The following is a 20,586-nucleotide window of genomic DNA, read 5'->3' as shown; positions in this document are numbered from 1 at the left end:
GACCGAAGGAAGTTGCACAGTTCGAATCTAGAGCAAAGGTGCCTCTCGCGGCTTTCTTGACCGTCAGGAAATCATTCATCACGAGCTCATATGGTCCAGCTCCACGGTCACAAAGGAGTATTATCAAAAGAGGGCCTCTCCAACGCAAGGATCGGAGACTGTCGCATAACAAATCCTGGGTCTTCATTCACAACAGTGCACCGACCCACACTTCACTATTCGTACAGCAGTTTTTGCAAAGAACGCAAATTTTGCGCATTGCCCCAACTTCCGTATTCATCGGACTTAGCCCCCTGCAGTTTTTCCTTTCCCCAAAACTAATGGAAAGTCTGAAGGGGAAGAGTTTTGACACGACAAAAAGAAGTCGTTAATTGCGCTTAGGGTTATCTCAAGGATCAAGTTGGAAAGTGTTTTGAGAACCGGAAGATAACGACGGCGTAAGTGTGTTACGTCCGGTCATGACAAGATCGAAGAAAACAGAAAAGGACTTAAAACGATCGATCCGAAGTATACGACCCATTCATTTTTGAGTTAGGAATTAGTGATACAGCGACATCTAGATGACTAGCCGCACAGTTATTTATTAAGTAAGGAACAAAATGTTGCTGTTACCTGATTGGGATTATAAAAAGCTCCAGCTTATTAAGACAATAGCAAGTAAATAGATTAATGATTTTCGTTTAAATAAAACGTCTGTATATTTTATAATCAGATAATGGTTCTTATGCAGTTTGTAAAGCAACTCGCTCAGGTTGTTATTATGCCACCTATAATGCCCCCTCGAATCCGTAGTTTATGACAAGCGGCAGAAAACCTTATTTTTGGTCATCTTGTTCATTTGGTGGCCGAAAAGCTCTTTTGTAATTCTGAACGTTCAACGTGAGCGATAGGACTCATCAACATAGGCGCTTTTGCCTTGGAGCAACTAGCCCTTGGGACTCCATTTAACTTACTTTAAGCTATCAATACTGTGCTGTCAAATTGTCTCGGTTATATCACTTATGGTAGTATATAGTCCCTTGAGGAAACGTTACTTTTGACGGTACTCTTTCCGACAGAGTACTATTGCTTTCGTTCAGCCGGAAATTGGTACCAAATTTAGTTGAATGGTTGCTTTACCGACCTTACACATACTTCAGCATACTTCGTTAGTGCGACTCAAAAAATAGATATATAAAAATATATCTATATAGATAAATCATCGCGAAATGACTGACACAGACAAATCTGACTACAAACCAGTTTAAACGTTTGGCAAATAAGTTCCATAGCAATCAATATCGGAACGTTGTTTTAACAGTGAACAAGCGTGGAAAACCCGGATTATTCAGTTACGTAAACTAAGTCTGGCAAATGAAAATCTCTTTTTTGTAGCCGAATGTTATCGAAAAATATGAACCCAATGTACCACAAGATACGTGAATTTTAAGGTACGCTCGTTATCTACCAATATTTATAAAGCACAATGTTTTGCCCTTGCAAGGATCTACAGGGACCTTCATTGAAACGGTCATCCCGGGTTTGCTCAAAGTTGTCGAACAAAATAAAAAAAAGTAAGTATTACAATTTCAAAAATAACTGGAATATAGTATCCATTTCTATAATAGTCGATCTATTAGTCTCAATGTTTCTGTGAATGAACGCGAATGCTCATATTCGATGAAAAAGCATCGTTCGACTTCCCGCCAATTTTCTTTATCTAAATGTTGGCGGACTCCTTAGTATTTGGGTATCCAACGTATTTTGTCCTAAACTATCTAGAGGCTTATTTCCTGAAGAGTTCTGAGAAGTAATTTTCTATTTTTTCTAACTGAGGAATAAGAAATGAGCGCGTTGGACTTTTCCGTGATGCGGTTCATAGCAGCTTTGCTTAACAGTACTCTGGTTTGCTTCGATACTCCATTTACGGAATCAATGGAACATAACTCGCATCTAAATGTATGTAAGATACTTACAATAGAGTCTTCAAAAGTAGAAAAGTAATACCGATCTATGGCACAGGATACATTTTCATACCTTGTTTGTACTAAAGTGGACTGGGCTTCGCAGGTACAAGTATACCAACGAAAATCTACGTTGGGATTTCCGTATCCGTTACGAGATGTAACATTATTGAATTCAGAAGCAACCTACAGAATAGTTACACAGTAGTTTAATTTATCTAGATCTCGAACAAAGACACCAGAGCTTGGCTATATGTATGACCTCTGTACCAATTCTAACACACAAGCATACGCCGATTCCTATTTATTGCTGTAAGTATATACATATATGGACGATATAAACGTGATACAGACAGCGTCTCCGCTACAGTATATATATATATATTGTGCAAAAGTGAAATTGTCATCCTTATTGAGAAGAACATAGCTGACTCTTGAAGCCTCGCATGTACGCGTATCTGATCAAACACCAGTCCTCCAGAGAGCAACATCAAGATATCATTACCATAACAAAAAAAGATTTACTCTTTTTTTATGTGTCGGTGTAATCGGTACCCATAGGCCCACAGCACGCTCTGTGTAAAGGACAATCGGTCAAGATAACGCCCACATGTCATTGATGCCGAGATCGATGTCCTAGGTCAGTGGATTAGTAGAGGATCCTACCATACAACAATGGAAGATTTAAGCAGGGCAGAAGATAAGGAATATATAGCTGAAGGCCTGAAAAACGCCCATAACATCCTGCTATGGCTCTCTATACTCGTTTCGGATTTACTCTAATCGATCTATCTTCTAGACCATCTTGAGAAACAGGCTACGCTTCTAAGCAATTGGACCGAGCTCGGGAATTCGACTTCTCTTCCTGCTAACGAAGGAATTATCGGTAAGAGAATCCGTTTTCACGATAGCAGAATTTGATCATAGCGTATTCAGCTAAGAAAGCACGCGAAGCAACGCGGCAATTTCAGCACACGTCGACATGAACTGAGGTACATAGAAGCGCGGAGTCATTGACTACCGTCTAAAGCCAAAGGCCTACGAATACAAAAGAAAAATGTGTACGGTATAGTGAACTGATATAGGTATCCCTACAAGCCAGCTAGATACATAATAACAAAGAAGAGTAAGAGGCAAATAAATGATTTTAATTGACGAAAGGCGCCCTCTTTCATGAAATTATTAATCGACAACTGGAACAACTCATACATTAGCGTCATGGAAATCGACATTGCGACTCCACGTTATTTGTCGTTGAGCAATCAATCATAACACGTAAGATCATACTGGGCTTCCAATAGTTCAGTCCGTGTAAAGGTTCTAAAGTTTATAGATCAAGGGCTGACATTAATTTGTCAAAAGCAGAGAACGGCGATCAGGTCCTTAAAGTTGCCGTTACTCTGGGCACTATCGAAATCACAATAAGCTGGTTTGAAATTTATGGGACCCTTAGACAAGCAAAAGTCAATAGGACAGTATCCTATGTATCGAAGCAGAACAAGCCTCTGCGCCTCAAGACTACGACCTTTTGGAAATATCGGTGAAAGAGACAACGAGGTCAATCCTATCAGAGAAAACAAAAACGATTTTTTTTCAAGACGATTTTGTGTCCGGGACAAGTTTTGTTGTGGATATCTGCTTTGCAGGAAAGCAAAGAAATGTTAGAGTAAAAAAATGATTGTGTACAGGGGCAATGAGTACAGTAGAGTAAGATGAAACGGTGACAGAGGTTAGAAAAAAATAACAATTTGCCAAGTAAGTACACGAACATAATGCGCCGAAGTACGGTAATCACACACGACAGATCAACTGTTAGGTAATCCTTTCGGTGGAAATATTTTTTTTTTAACAGACTTCAGTGCCACTGCTGCTTAGAAGAGATCTATTGAAGGCCGAGTAAACATTGGAACAAATACATGTGACTTGAAGGGTGACGTTAATTTTTCTGTAGCAGACCTTGACGTCTTTTTTGTATAGCAGCTTATAATATTTTTAAGATGCCATTCTAGACCATTTTAAGATAAATTCATGCCATGTATGATAGTCAATATCGGCACATTCGAGTAGATAACTTCTTTGAACGTTGCGTCTATAAACGGAACCTTAATGTTCCAAGTGATAAAAAAATAATTGACATCCGCGCTCTATTTAGGGATTACAAAATTCTAAGGTTTATGATATGTTAAATTTTAAGCAGAGTGTTCTAACAGAATGACGAACATTTTTTAGGGAATTAGGGGAAGATGTCATACATGTATGTAGTTTTTACGTATGCATATTTCTGGTTGTTAATCGTCTGGTCCAGCAGTACTATTATGACTGGCCAAAGCCAGATAGTGTAGTTTGCTATGGAAAAATGTGTGAAACCACGTTCAATATCGTAAGCTACTACATCAGTTGAGTCAGAATTACTTTTACGGTCTCGTGTTAAAACGATGACGGCTTAGTTGGAGTGAACCTTTTGGGATTATGGCAACTGGGACAGATCTATTACATATCGGGCCGCTGCATTGAGTACTTGAATGGACGTGCGGTATATTTACATGTGTATAAGATGTATGTAGTTAAAAATCTGAATCCAGGGTGATTTCAAGCTATGACTAAGTTAACTTTGAAAAATTTGAATTTTTCTAGAGAATATAAACATACGACCGCGTAGATAGGCGACTAGCACAACTCGTACTAAAATATATTTATGAAAATAGGTGTTTTAAAAGAATTATTTGCACAGACTGGTTGTGTAGTCTGTGTCGTGGGACGGGACACAAAGTAGCGATTCTGTGTCTTCGGCAGAAGCTTAGCCGTTGAAGTTGCCGCGTCGATAGTAGTACTCGAATTTATAATTAGTTATTAGGATTACAAAAAAAAAATCTCTAACGAACGGCTAGCTGAAAGTAACGGCGAATGTGGCATAAGTTGTATATTTCAATCCTATATTCAAAATGCATATGGTGCTATCTTGTCAATGTTCCATTGATTCTTATATGCAAACTACGATACAAATTGTTGTCACCGTATCTATTAAAATTTGGATTCCATTGGAATGAGTACGGTCCAAATTATAGGAACACATTCAGATATTTTTGCAAGACATCTCATAAGCTAGCTGCAAGGCCGAAGAACAACTGGAGCCTTATGCTTTTTTAGCAGCGCTCCTACGAGCTTACCGTTGAGTCGTTTCCCGTACCTTACATCTAGCTACTAACTAGTAGAGTTCTATGTATAAACTGTTACCAGCCGCTGAAATTGAAGTAACTTTGATAATAATACGCGCGTCTCTTTAAGGCCACGAATGAATCATAGCAATAAAGCTCGAATGTCCCGCCTACGAATTCAACCTAAGGACAGCTTTCATCAATGAAACCAACTCAAAGTGCCTAATATACTGACCCAAGCTACCTATTACGAAATTGCCGCCGGCGTAAGCTACTGCTTAAAAGATCGCGCGCTGCCGCGTCAAATACTAACAGTGGTCGTTATCTCCTCCTGCTTACCATACCAGCTAGCCTGCGTGCGTCAAAACGCAGCTAACCTCGTGGAGGTAGTCCAAATTAATGAAATATGTTTTAATAATTAAATATATAGCCGATTTAATTTTGTGATAGATAGTATGCGGCATCTACCGATGGTCACAGTAGACAATGGCTCACTAGGTACACAGCACCAAATGAAATTCAAAACGCACGTATGCGTAGGATCGATGTTTACCCTATCGAGAATAGGTTCGCTCCCGCTTGCAAAACGACAAAATCGGCGTCCCGAGGCAAAAACAAAGGTACGTTTAGATGATAAAAAAAAACAAGTTATTTTGGATAAAATTTATTTTCTAACATTGTGCAGATAACGTGAAGTACACGAATTCTGAATTAGCTCCGTTGAGAGATTTGCGGCTTCACTATCCACTACCCGCAATTGAACCGAATGCAGAATAAGCTATGAACAGGTTACAACGTCTGACTTCTAATAAAAGCATTTTAACGACAACTGGCCTACTCCTTCGGAGTTTCTCATAGCCAATTCGAATTTCATAATCAAAACTAAGCCATACAGAACCTTATCCATTTGGCTGCACATGCCAGGCCAAGACTCAAATTGCTCACAAAATAACACTGTCTTCAGTGTCGTAAACTAATGTAAGCTTCATAAACAATGAACACAATCGAAGATCTAGTAGGTGTAAAGTTCTGGATATGGCTCCAACTAGATGCAAAAAAGATAAGCGGAATATCATGTGTAGAAGTTGAAATGGCTTCATATGACGACTGTTCAAAACCCTGGCCTTAGTAGACTCAGCGATACAAATACAGACGCCACCTCGTCTGCTTCTGGGTTATATCTTAAGTCAGTAAAATTCTGCCCGCTATATGTTTAACATCGGCGCATATTTTGAAAGATTTGAACGTGTAATAGTCTTGATTGAAAGAAATTCCGACGTGGTAATGTATAGTGACCTCTATAAAATGAAAATTAGTTTGGCTTGACTGAAAACCCATTTTTGCAGCCTACTTTATATATCGCTACTCTAGAACGCCTCGTGGCTTCATCCTGAATGGTACTGTCAATAAGGTTAGATATTACGGCCTTTCCATGGTTCGTCACGCAGCGTAACCCTAATCAGGATCATCGCGTCACTGGCACGTAGAATGGAAATCTTCGAAGGGATTCCTGTCACACCATTTTTCCCGCAGCCATAGTAGTCGAAAGTTTTCACAGCTATATTTGCATACTCCTGCGTATTCGCGTACGTTTGAGCCCTGTATTATCAAGCATTTTCACCGCTATCCAAGGACGAGGTGATACCTGAATAAATAGCATTTCTTTTAGTGCTGGCGCGCTGTTACCACAATTGGTTACCGAGGCTTTGTCACTTAAGAGGTACATGAAGTGGTCATCGTAGTTGCGAGGCTAAGGTTTATGGCGGTGCTTTTGGATAGGAAGGAGCTTGCCATAGAAATGACTGTTTTTGGACTCGGCGGTTGTAAAAGATGTCAAGCATGCGCGTGTGCTTCAGCGAGTGCGACTCCAACGACTGAGGAAAGACGCAGAGGTACAAGGACGGCTCGGTAATGTTAAGGTATAATTTCTCGTTACAGCACCCCCCTAAGCAAATGTCAGTTAGGAATTACTGTATTTACGAAAGCATATGTTTGAACACATCGACGGGTTGTGCGTGTAAATGTTACAGCCCGTACGGCTTACCAATCCAAGGTGTTTTCGTTGCCATCCCTACTGAAGAACGAGGCGATGTTTGAAAAAAGACATTTGTGCCGGCGCTAAAGGGTTGTCGCTATTATATACATTATATTTATGTATGTATATGTGGACACATTGCAGACTGCCACTGGAAAATATTTGCAATGTGACATGTGTTACGAGCGTAAATGAATTGCTTAATACAGCTCGCAGTAGAATTTTTGTCAATATTATGGTCGTCCTGGCGGTACTAAAACTAACTGATGCGCAGAAGAAGATCCCTTCTAGGTCTCAGGTGGTTTGTCTATTCTAAGAATATATATTCAGATCACGTTTACATGTGGACACGTATAGTAATTTTCGAGATTTTCTCTAATGAAAGCAACTAGTTGATTTCTTCAATGACGGTCATAATTATGGACGGTTATATCTTTACAATGTATTGTCGCTGTTAGTCTTGCTAACAATTCGCGTTAAATGTAAAGCAATCTGCTTTTATCTCATGATTAGATAGTAGGTTTAGGTCTTGCTTCCGCCGATAGCCTAGGTGCATTTAACGATAAAACAATACAGTGAGACGTACGAATTGTAGCTATACGAGTGTTGAAGCTCATCTGAGAACTATGTACCTCCAATATTGATGTCTGTGACTAATACATTCGGCAAATTTAAGGAGGTACTAGCAGCAGCTAAGTGATACTATGCCGTCCGTGCAGTTCGTTGCTCGGAGAATAAGCCGACACTGGGCAAGTATATTGTTACTATTATTGTTTATCTGCAAATCGTGAAGATTTTATAAGGTAAGGCCGATTTTTTTTCGACGAAATATAGCTTTCTGACAATGTAAGAATTTCGTTTCTTCCTATTGCCGGGGAAGAAAAAAGTATAAACAATATGACCGATATAAAAGTGTGTTGTTAATGTGAAAAACAGCACTGCAATCTTACATCCCCAACGCATTAAGCTACTTGAATGTTTAAGATGCTTTGTATAGTAGTTTAGTACATCGCTAACGGATGATACGAATTTCCCGCGCTAGAAATCCTTAATCGAAGCGACAAAATTGGTATCTTCAGATAAATCGATATTGTAGTGGTAGCTCATCTAAGTTAAACCTAACTTTCTACAAATATATTTTTCGATTAACTTTTGTGTTAATTGCACAAAATCACGCCCTATTCGACCTTAGTGCCGACCTTTCTTAGATTTTATATATCGCCGGCAAAAGACCTTTAATTATTCATCTGCAGTACATTAAAGTGTGAAACATGTAATGAGCATGGTTGAATAAGCTATGTAAACGGATACTATAATGGTACTTATGATCGGCAGCTGCATGATTGACTCATACAGCCAACATATAAACGAGGTATTATATATATACACAAATATGACAAATTAGATATTACATCCATCGTTACTAATCTGGGGAGGATACAATCCCGTAACTATGAATCTCGTACGATGCCGTCTGCGCGCGTGTATGAGTGTGTGTCTGCGGGTGTGTGTTATTAGCTAGCCAAAATACATTGCTGCTTTTCTACGATAGTAGTTACGCATAAGGTAAGTTACATCTAATTATTCGAATACTCGCTGTATACGTACCAGTCACATGATGTCTCCAACATTTACTTAAATATAAATTTGTTCAGAAAACCAACGAGATATCAATAAATCCTTATTTGTGGTCAGCTTTTGTTCGCGTTTTGAGTTGCTAAGCGTTGTAGCATCTAAAATGGCCAATGGGATCATAACTGTTAATTTATCACACCCTAAGTAAAATTATCAAATAGATTTTATTGGCAAACACCTCTGTTTCATAACTAAGACGTAACAAAGCGATTGTGTTATATATTATTAGCCCCTTCTAATATACTTATTCTATGCCGTATTGGAAGCTTTTTGTGGACACTCTATCTATCGGTGATTTGCTTCTAACAACATCCCGTTCAATTCTCGAAAATTGGGTGCACTGCACTATTATATGGAAAAAAAACCCAATTATTTAGCAGGCTCGCGTGGTGCTGTAGTTACCACTGTTTTTCCCTTACCATTCGATGGTGACTGGCCATCTAGAAAAAAATGTTTCCTAATGTCGAGTTGGTCACATCTGTATCCACGGTCAGTGGCCAAGTATACCACTACTGCTAGCTACGGCATCTTATAACGACAACAATCGATTAACTTAGATCGTAATTTTGTTCCTAGCGTTGGAGTAAAAGAGGATGTTTAAAGTCAAATGTGCGACGCAGGACATAACTCCGATAGCATAGAATATAGTAATGGGTTCGACTTTATAAACTCATTAGCACCCACTTGGGCTATTGCTCGACCTAGATTCACCCTTTTGATAACTACATAGATTAATTGCTCACGCTATAGTGAATTTGACAGGGGGCACATTGACGGAGCTGACTCTTTAGAGTCCGCCTTAATGCATTACGAGATGTCCTCGATGTCGTTTACGAATATGCTTTTTGGAAGGAATCACTGATCATTATTCTATGTGACAAGTATAATTTACTGCCGATCGACTTCGATTGAAACAAATCCACCGAACCAAGTGGACAACGCGTGGAAATGGGTTTGGTAATTGTGTCTAAATTATGGGTCTACACAGGATGCCACTGCGTTGATAACGAGCGATTTGCCCAATACACTAACTTGCGGATCAATACTTTACCTGGTTTACTATATCAGCCGATATAGTAAGTCACTTCTAGTTAATATCAGAAAGGTGTTTAGCAGAAGAGTGAACGCAACCTATGAAAAATTAGTACCCGATGCTTAATTCAGCAAAACCGTAATTACCGTCCTGAAAGCAATCGTTTTCGAAATAACCTGAACTCATTATATATGTATATACTAATCACTTGTTTTTATTTCTACATAGGGCCATTATTTGCTCTTCGTGCGTAGAAATTCTTTTCTAAATGGCTCCGACTGTGCCTACTATATAAGTTCTCTAACTTCGGTCTAACAAGTATTATGGACTTGCTACCAATAGAAGGTCCACGCCAGACTGAGTCTTGGTGGACTTGTAAGAGGCTTCCCCAACAGACCTGTAAAACCGCGTAGTAATCATTTGCAACGGTAACTATTTACCAGCGTCAGTAATTGGACGTTTTATTGTCGCAGGTTCAAGTTTAGTATGGCAACACTACTCAAAGATGCGCACCAAGACCTCCCCTTAAAACGCAGTACAAACTATTCCCACTTATTTCCAAATTCACTAACATTACATACCGTCTTCAAGTGACATTTCGTCTCAACATTTCAAGCGCAAGTTTGAAAAAAAGAGTTTCCCAGTAGATACTGATTCTTATCATCATCGATTATCGTCACCTAAAAAAGCCGTCAATCTTTTTTTTTAGCTAAAGGACGAAAATATCCTTTTATATTATATTATTGCGAAACTTGGTATACGCCATTTTGATCGACGCCTTTCTGGCATTCTCCTAGTATCCCACCATTGTAGAAGAGCTGTGCTTTTTGGTCGAAAAATTGCGCCAGCTGATTTTTGCACCATTAGGAAAGTTCTGCATAGACCAAAACACATAGCAGCCTGGTGGTCAAGTTAGGGGCTGCGCGTTAGGTATACTATCGTTTCCTATTTGCTGGGTAGCCGGAGATGAGTACGTACTTTGGTATTGTCGTGATAGAAAATGGTGCTTTTTCTGTTCAGTAGTTCCGCTAGATTTTGTCCGTTGGTAACCCTGTCATGTGTCATGCGACAATGTACATCGGACCCAACTGTTTCGCAACAAATCATTATGCATAGTTCCTTTTTATTCCCATCGAACACATAACTTTGCTCCTTTTGGCGCCAATCGGCCCCTTGTTACAGACTGTGAAACACATGTTTTTATTTGCACATTATTGTTGCATGTGATCCATTCTTCATCACTTATGATCAACCGCTTTATGAAGAAGTCGATTTTGTTACGTTTTTCTGTAAAGTTTATTCTGTAAAGTAAATTACAATCAAGTAGATCATTTTTTGCGTCGATTCGTGTGGCACGCGAACGTCCAACTTCTTTTTGTAGCCCGTTTTCTTCAAATGATTTAGAACTGTCTGATGCAGGCTGTTGAGTTCCTTGGAGATATTGTGGCGACCCACGTGCCGGTCTTGCTCAACTTTTGCAATAATTTCATCAGATTTTCTCCTAGTTGGTACCGGTACGGAAAGCATCTTGGATACTGAAATGTCCCGAAAGAAAACGACATAGACTACTTACTTGAATCATTTGTTCCGGTAACGAACCTTGGCTATAAACAGCATGAATTTTTCATGGGCAGCATTCGTGTCGTTGTCGTAATAACTTTGTAAAATATACCGCATTCTTGCAAACGTTTCAGTTATCGGTGAGGCTTATTTTTAACATATCTACTGATTCCAAATGTCATCTTTCAAACGGCACTAATGCCAACCCGATCCGACACCTGTTACGTAAGACATGTGGCCTTAGAGTCGCTCAATTGGAAAAAATGGTCAATACCTTTGCGACAAGCCCGTACTACATTTTGCGCCTTAATTCAACATCAGTATAATGATGAATTATTGGTCAAATTTAGGAGTATGTGGTGATCTAGGTTCGAATGCGGGTATACACACGCTGTTTTTCCTGGTAGGAGTCAGCCGTGAAGCAATGCTCAGCAACTTAAGCACGGTACGTAAAGGTCTAAGTAGAAATACTTTCGACATCAACATAGTCAGAATATATATTAGAGCTTAATAAACACTGCATCCGGTTACTTATTCCGTAAATGACTGATGAAGATGGGCAAATATATGGGCTGCCCTCCCATAGTAAAAGTGTATATTATAATTTAAACTATACCGTTCACTTTTATTCAGTCATGTGACTAGGGCAAAACATCTGCTGATTTACTTCGACGTTTTTTGAGTGTTATGCATGAATATATACGCAGGCCTCGATCGAAGTGTATCGAGGTTCATTGTCTGCTACGCTGTTGGATATTTCGATTTTTGGCCAATTTCTTAAGGATGTATGTAGATCGAGTTGGCGTTTAGCTGATTTCTAATAAACGTGGTAGTTGGCTAATCTATTGATTCTGTTGCTGGAACGTCACCAGGGCTTAAGGATCGGCCGACTTCTCGGAGACGTTAGTAAACTGAGTAGACTTCAGATATCCGAACAAATTGACATTAACCTGCCCGCCTTGCAGGACAGGTCTTATCTCAATCTGCCAGAATCCTAGGTCCTGCAAGGTCGCGGTAAGGGAAAAAAACGCCAGTTTTTTTTGCGTTGAGCAATATTGTTGCGCTGCATAGGACCTCGTCGTTGATGAAAAAAAAGTCCAAACGGCTAGGTTGACCTCGCCTAAAATCACCCTTCCTCAGAGAACTCAGGAAATTGTTTGCTTATTGAATGTGCTCCCTTTAAGCCGTCCCTGGCGTCGAGCTCATTTTATAGTGTTCTATAAGCTTCATGAGCTCGTCATGTCGTTGTAGATATCAACTAGTTTTATAGGATAGCTTAGTGGGCAACCTATATGCTTGCTAATCTTAGGAATACGTTGTGGTCAAGGTTCGAATGCGGGCATAAGCACACTTCGTATAGTCCCAGGTGTCTAATAGAACGGTTAATGACGATACCGGACGGAAAACTCGAAACGTAGAGATACCAACCAGTTGTCAGGTAGAGGAATGGCAATACCAGAGAAGTTTACTTGCCTAACAGCAGTATTTCTAATTGCATACAATTGCTGTGACTGTTCGCCTTGTTTATGTACGTCGTCTCCACGTGCACGATATTAGTACGGCTTCCTGTTTGTCTAACTGGTTCTTTATACAGTTCTGTCTATAGTCATCGGTTGAAAGGATAACGAACGGGTGGTCTGATATTGTTCATGAACAGTTTTCCATATTCGCTTTTCCGGGACTTAAGGTGTTTGCTAGGACTTTGGTAGCCTAACTGGGTCACCCCATTATCCCCTAAGCCTGCCGTAAAAAGCTCTTGCTTGCACATATATTGGTGACCTTTTTCACGAAGTAACCGCGTGTCTCTTTGCAGGTAGACCGTTTGTTCACGCTATCACCCCAATTGTTTTGTTTCTGTTTTTTGATGAATAAGAAAGAAATACACCTTGATAGATGTCACGAAGACTATCATAATAGAACAAAGGCAACCGGCATCCGTTGCTTACGATGAGTGTTAACGATACATTAAGCACAGCACAATGTAATAAACAGTCACTAACTGAATGGGGATCCATCGTTATTTAAGTTCTCTGAAACGAATACCAAAGTTCTCACAACTTATTCCTCTGGAATATCTTTTTATTAGCTTTAAATTAGCTTCAGTTGGATTTTACTTGATTATATCTTCTCGTTGGCGGCGTGCGTATAAAATGGGCATAAATGTTATTCGAGAATATGAATAAGAGCAGTGCTTTCAATTTTGAAGCATATTTAATTAAGAAAATAAAGGCTCGAAAACTCCTGGAACGTCACAATGTAGTGGTTATCATCTTAGCGAGTTCTTATTTGAGTTAGAAAGTGTTTAATAAAATTATTATGTATCGAATACTTTTCCATGTATATATTTTCGTGTTTATATATATATATATATATATATATATATATATATATATATATATAATTTAATCGGTTAAATGACGTAAGTAAAAAACACGGCCAAATTGGTATTCCAATTAACTTTTCTTATATACCTCGGCACAATTCTGGTGCGGTAGTATGCACAGTCATTTTGTATGTACATAGCAAACTGATTAGATCTTTTGTACAACACAATAACTGACGAAGTACCAAGCTTTCATTGCGGTGAATCGTCTGAAATATATATACAATAAATATTTTTTCCCTTTGTTTTTTTAGCTACTTAGTTTCATAAACTTACATCGCTGTCGACTAGTCGTTGATGATAACTCTTCTTTTTACTGATTTACACAGGGAGTACGACAGAGTCACAAGGAATGTTCCCTGTACGCTGTTTCCCTATCGTCTGCACACATCCTACCTCCATACGAAAACCGCAATAAATAACATTATGTCATCTACCTGTTACTATAGCTATTCAAATTAGTTCTAGCACCATGAACAGAACCGCGTTCTTAAAACGCTTCGGGCTAACGAGGAATGGTTTAGGCTAAAATCAATAGTAACGTTAAAACGATTGAGCTCACCGCTCCCACCCTCCAACCCATTTCGGAGATCTATCTAGCATACATAGGCTGTTAGGCATAGGCTTCCTCTAAAATGATTTAGATGTTTTGGGTCCACTCTTGTTCGGTTTTGTTCCTAGTGGTGTAAGCTTATGATCTGTAGCAGCCAATGACTGTCCGTTATTAAGTGGGATCGCTTCCTCTTTCGCTCCATCTCAGAGGTCGACAGATTCAACAATAGCAATTCCGCAGTCGAGGCGAACCTCAGGTGTGGCTTGGTTACGGAAGACGTTCAGTTTGATCGTACCTCTGTTTCTCGGCGTCCTGTATATGTTCATAACACTTGCAGAGGAACATCGACAAGGGGACGAAGATTCCAGTGAAGGCGTATTCCTAAAGGGTGAGAGACTTCGCGCACTCCGTACGCCCTGTCGATGGCGTTGCATCCGCCGATGTATATGCTGGTGCTGCTGTTCTCGCCTTGTATAAGGTCGATAAATATTTTGACCCCCATCTGGGATGTGCGGAGTGCAGTTATGCGACGTATGCAGGCTGCAGTTGTTGTTATGCTGTGGACTCATAGTTTGAGTCATATGTCCCTGCAGCAGAAGCTGGCCAGAACGGCGATGCGTGAATCGACTGTGCCGTCCACTAGATGAATACGCTTGAAGATGACTTGATGGTCTTCTGCTAACAGAACACGAGTGGGCGAGAAAAATTGCCGAAGTCTGCGAAGGTGTGGCATTATTTGACAAAAACGAACGTCGGTTTGGATTGCGGCGAATTAACGCGCGCAGATAGGCATTGCGCAATAGTGTTTGCACCTATAACAACAAAACATACAGATCAAATTTGCCGCAGCTGTTGCTAACGTATACTGCCTTATGAAACGAAAAAAAAAAAAAAAAAGCCTACTTCGTATGATTGTGGCTGTGTGTTTTTTCCAGGCATACACGGGAGTTTCGATGGCCACAGCAGCTACAGAGACGTAACAATCATAAATAGAGGCTTAAACCTATTGGCGAAGAGCTGTTTGTTGTCAAATCATGCTTAACATATCAGGCATGTTAAGTTCTAATGCTTTGAAAATTAGCTTTGCATAGAAATATCCTAGGGGACAATTTATATAGATAAAACAAAATACACTGAGCGAAATGGCATCGTGAAAAGTAAACAGTTAATAGACCAACCAGTTAATATGGTTTTGTACTACGTTTATATTTTTTATTGAGTAATGGCGCGAAACTGCCTACTACACACCCCTAGTAAGAGGCTAAGTAAAAGATAATACATTGCAATCTTTAAAACGATCCAATTAATTAGAATTCAAAGGGCAACGCGGATTTATTTGAAAGACGTAAAACTAATTTTTTGCCAAGAGCGTAAATGTTATATGAAAAAGATATGAGCAGCGTCTTCGCTACCTTGGGAATTCTGGAAACCTTTTTTTTGTACGCAGTATAACAGTTATCTAATTTAACTACTAAATAAAATTAACTACTAAGTAAAATTACTATTGTTACAACTATAGTAAAACATAATAAAATATCCTATTATAACTATTATATTTATTACTAGTATGATTTCGTATTTACAAGATCAAGATTCTTTACATCATAGTTATTTTCTCTCTAAATATTTTATGATTTTTTTATGTATATTTTGTATTTCTACATACATTCTCAATATATGAAAGGTTTCTGCGTGAACGGGCTCTAATTTTTTCAAATAGCAAAATGACAAGAGGGTTAATTGTATTTTATTCAGCATCAAAACTGCAGTGGATCTGCACTATCTCTTTTGCTGAAGGCCAGATATGGGAAATTTCGTTTTCATTGGTTTTAAGTTACAAGCGTGTATTAAAATTGGCTTACGCCCTTTTGAATGGAAAGGCTTACTTCTTTGGCTTTCTTTTTAACCTAGTCTCCTAGCGCTTAGTTTGTAACATTGTCGCTAATATGTTGCTAAATATTACAGAGTTCAATAGAGTTTAGAAAATACATTTTACTCAAACCAGGGAAAAAATTATATATAGTCAAGGCACTTCTACACGGACGCTTTATCCTCGTCCACCCTTGCTTTTCCTCTACCCAAATTTCGCAGAGCTCCTATCGCAAATTTCTTTGAGACATTTTTTTAAGATGATTACAGTCACCGAAAAGATTCAGATCGACTTATACCTCCTTGCACGGAAACCCTTCACCTAACACATGACAGCACGGTTACCGGTGTTTTTCATGACACATACCATCGAAACTATAATCAATAATTTATCTGTTGAACAGCCATTTTACAGTGTGACTCACTTCAGAATTCATAAAGCAGTGTATCACAGATACGAAGACTCCCTGAAATAAAAAAGCACAATTATAGAAAAGGCTTAATTAATCATGATTGTAAATTCAACAAAGTTTCGTTATATGCATTCAAGGGCTCCCTGCCTGTAGTTGAAGTTCCGCTCTAGCCAATGGTATCCCGCGAGTATATCCTTTTCTGTGATATAGTCGATATAATCATCTACGATATAACGTAACAAAGAGACTTCTATATATTCGGTACCCTCTAGCCATTTTAGATGCCTGGCATGCCTACACATCTGCAACTGTTGTTCTTATTACCGCGTTATTCGTTAATAAAAAAAACTCTGACGTTGCCCCTAAGTGCGGCTTTAGCTAACATAAAGCAACACACAGATAAACGACCTAAGCAGCAATATATATATATAAACTGTTACTGACGGTCCTATGCATACAAATCTAAACCGCATTTACCTAAGGGTTACGATATTATTCACGACTGCGGCGCGTATCTTCACATTCGACTGCGGTACTGGACTATGTTATACAAACATATAGCCGTATATTCTTTCCGTTCATGGTCAGCTGTCAACAGAGCACGGCTAGGAATGAATAGGATAGCTATATGGAGCCGCTCAACTTGCTATGGCAAATAGTCAGTGCCAACACGACTGCTATTTCTCGGAAAAACCCATCGTTGTCTTTTTTACCTCTATTAAAACTCTTGTGTCGTCCTTAAACTCTCTGTCGGGAGACTTTTCCTCCTTGAACCGCGGTTCTATGTGTCGTCATGACCATATTATGCAGCTGACGGTGCGCGCTTCCGCGTACTTCCGCAGCATCTCCCCGCCCGGCGTTTCCACAACCAACAAAAGAATGTCTTTTTGCCATTCGACGTTCTCACAGCGAAAAACGCAATTACAATGGCATCCTCCACAAGCTCTCGTCTGTCAATGTATTGAGGAAAAACGCGGTTCAGGGCGGCAGCATTTGATGTAAGCGGTGTTCCTTTGCCACCAAAGAATCCAGCTTTTGCGTGACAGTTGTAATCGTGTGTTCAACCAACCCGTTAAATCGTGGGTGTCCGACAGCCATTTTGATATATCCGACTTGATTTTAGTCTGAGGTGGTTTGGAAACCGCCAGCATGTGAAGCAGGCTGCGCTGCCCGTCACACCGATCTCTAAAGTCCCAAAAAGACCGCTGCGCAGCTTCCAATACCCGAATTACGGAACATGACGTCGCTTCCCTAAAACGGCGCGAGATGGACAAAGCGGGTGCCATAGTCAATCACCACCAATACCTAGAAGGTTTTACTGCCTAGATTCTTCGAGAGGCTCATGAAATCTAAAGCCACTGGCACGTGCTTCTGGCCAGCATCTCCTGATCTGCATTCTGAGCCGTGCTCCGAAACAGAAGCTCTTTTTGACGCGCTGCAACGTCTTCTAAATACCTACAGGTCTTGTCATCCTCCTTAGATGCTTACATGTTTTGCCATACCATTACAGTCGGACAGAGTGATGGTTTCCTGTACCTGTTTTTTGTGTTTTCAAGCAGCTAGGCATTGTTTCAGAAATCTCCCTCCTTTTCGACTAAGAAGGCCAGATCATCCATAGGTACATCCGGCAAGACGCGAGTTTGTCCGTCGGGTTCGGTGATCGTCCTAAGAAGGGGGTCTTTTTTATGCGCCTTCTTAACCCTCTCCAATTATAAGGTGCCGCTCTGTACAAACGACACAACCAGACATGGCAAAGCGTTCGCATTAACGATGACCTCGGTCAGAACCTAGGCGAGTTAACTTTGGGCGAAGGTTCGCCTTCAGATACTCTTATGATATAGACACAGCACTTCCTAGGTCTTCTTTGCCTTAGTATTTCCTTGCCTTCAAGCGCAGGCTGGCTGAGTCGATAACCGCTGCTATTTTTTTGCAAAGGAATGATGTGGATGTCATATTCAAATGAGTTGACCTCGACTTCATCGAGGTTGGTGAGAGCCATCTGGTATCTCAAAGCCCCAAGGACCTTGCCCATTAGACGCTAGAATGTCGAGGTAGCGTTGTTGGGTGCCGATTCTCGTGGTATGGTAGCGCGAGCATCTGCAAATCCTTCGAAGCAATGAATTATTATTCTCGCGCGCTTTTTTGGTATTCCTTAAAAAAGCCTTAAGTATACGTTAGCCCCAATTGGACCACTAAAAAACGTTTATTTTGGGTGAAAGGGTAGAAATTTATTTTCTCTCGTTTCCTGCGGGCATGGTACACTGATCAACCGCCACTTCTTCTACTTCTAAAAAGGCGGCTTGTTCTGATGGGCAATGGATTTCAAGTAAAATCCATTTGCCAGTAGTCGCGTAGTCTAACTGTGGCAGGACGAGTGGATGAGTTCCAATGATAACCTAGGTAATAACGTACTCTCTTGTTAATCTTAGGAGGACGTCATGGTATAGGTTCGACCCTACGCATAGAAATACTTCGTCTTGTAGTTGGATCCACCCGTATAACGGAATGTTCTATAACGGAATGTCGTATGACGGCAATGGTGGACGTAAAGTTCGAAACTTTAGGTCAGATGGAGAAACCGACGGTGGAGCCACTCTTGGACTATCTACGCCGACAGGCGAGACGTGAAAGCCTTGAACACAGGGCCCGTTTCCGTTGCGCCTTCGTTGGCCTGAAACTCTTATTTTAGGAAATACCTTACGAATGAAGCCTACACCGATAAACTGTTCCATGTATTTTTTTAAGCAGTCTATATAAGCTAGTTCAAAAGCTCTTTGCAACCACTTGCTGGTTGTGTTGACGAGAAGTATCCCATTAAACAGAAAGGTTTTATCTAAAAAACACGAAGAAAAACCTAAGTAAATAGAAATAAATAGCGGAGAACAATAGCATTGTTATTGAAAACAGTTGAGAATGCGTGAAGCACGCAATGTAAAGACTGGTTATAATGTGAAGTCGTTGCGCAATCGATGTGGAGTTCGTATGTTTAGAGTGGGTTTTTAAAAGGCAATTGGTCCTCTCATTTTCATCGATTCGAAACTATGTTATTAGGTATTTTTTCATGAAAACGGTTGGGAATTTATTAGACCTACTTTACTAGTTTTCTGGCTTTGATAGTTGCGTAAAACTTTGAAAATGTAGGTCAATTTCTCCTTGATGGAGATGAAACTACATAGCTTCAATAGAATAACATATGAATGGTACCTGAGTGACGGGTTGCTGATCATAGGAAAATGGCTTATTTATATACAGTCAAGGCCACAAATAGGTATTATGAAAGATGAATGGGTTTTTTTTTAGGACTCGAAAATAAGCCTATTTTATAAAAGTACATTTTATTATTCTCAAAAGCTTGCGAGCAATAATTTATATGCTCTCATGACAATTTGAAACGGTGTTAATGACAGTAGAGAGCATTAAAAGGTGCGACGACTCGGCCAATATAAAATAGGGAAAATAATAACGCTCAGCCATAAAGTAAAACACTTTTTCATTCCGTTTTCCGTTCTTTTTTCCAGCGTTATTTTCGCGTGTGGCATTACTTGAATGATTGTTACTTAACCCTTATCAAGCTGCCAGCCCATACCCATTAACTACACTTGGCTCTGCCGATATAGACGCACAACGGTAATTCAAGGCACCATTCGTTTTATTATAACAATATTGAGAACTATTAACGCACACTCTTCAAGAAAGTCTCCTGTCTTCTTAAAAAAACAATGAAAGTTGTTGAACCGCCCCGATAGTTCAACTGTTCCGCCAAGGGGTTGTAAGTCCACTTCGTGCAACTCCTTCGAAGTTTCACTTTGTACTTTAAGGACTCATTTGCAACCGTCGTCCCTTATCGCCGAGAAACGAGTGACAAAACGGTAAACACACGCAACCGCGCCCAACAATAGGGAGCAGTAACTGGGCCAGTCAGAACCGCGCGACTCACCAATATACCATATATTCATTTGCCGAAAACGCAAATGTTGTCCACCGAGGCGGCCTGGTCCGTTGCTTTT

General features: G+C 39.9%; 1 protein-coding gene and 1 long non-coding RNA gene across 5 annotated transcripts in view; one reads left to right on the top strand and one right to left on the bottom strand.

The window, feature by feature from the left end:
* The first annotated feature begins 7,684 nt into the window (after positions 1-7,684).
* The window catches only part of LOC147758411 (uncharacterized), a 29,118-nt gene continuing 16,216 nt past the window's right edge, over positions 7,685-20,586 (top strand). For 3 of the 4 annotated variants that reach the window (XR_015327682.1, XR_015327681.1, XR_015327680.1), the window contains exon 1: positions 7,685-7,882. This is a non-coding gene — a long non-coding RNA (uncharacterized LOC147758411). Of the gene's footprint in view, positions 7,883-20,097; positions 20,207-20,586 lie in introns of all 4 variants that reach the window. The other variant, XR_015327684.1, reaches the window with a different exon arrangement.
* Positions 13,404-20,586, bottom strand: part of LOC111253333 (corticotropin-releasing hormone receptor 1-like) — a 36,787-nt gene continuing 29,604 nt past the window's right edge. The window contains exons 10-11 of the mRNA XM_022812587.2: positions 16,592-16,633; positions 13,404-15,109 (exon numbers count right to left, since the gene is read on the bottom strand). Of these exons, the coding sequence (XP_022668322.1) occupies positions 14,501-15,109; positions 16,592-16,633 (651 nt within the window). The 3' untranslated portion in view covers positions 13,404-14,500. The remainder of the gene's footprint in view (positions 15,110-16,591; positions 16,634-20,586) is intronic.

Source organism: Varroa destructor, unplaced genomic scaffold (assembly GCF_002443255.2).
Source record: "Varroa destructor unplaced genomic scaffold, Vdes_3.0 BEIS01000001.1, whole genome shotgun sequence".
NCBI classification, from domain to species: domain Eukaryota; kingdom Metazoa; phylum Arthropoda; class Arachnida; order Mesostigmata; family Varroidae; genus Varroa; species Varroa destructor.
Note: the sequence above shows the minus strand (reverse complement) of the source record. Positions and strands in the feature narration are given on the sequence as shown.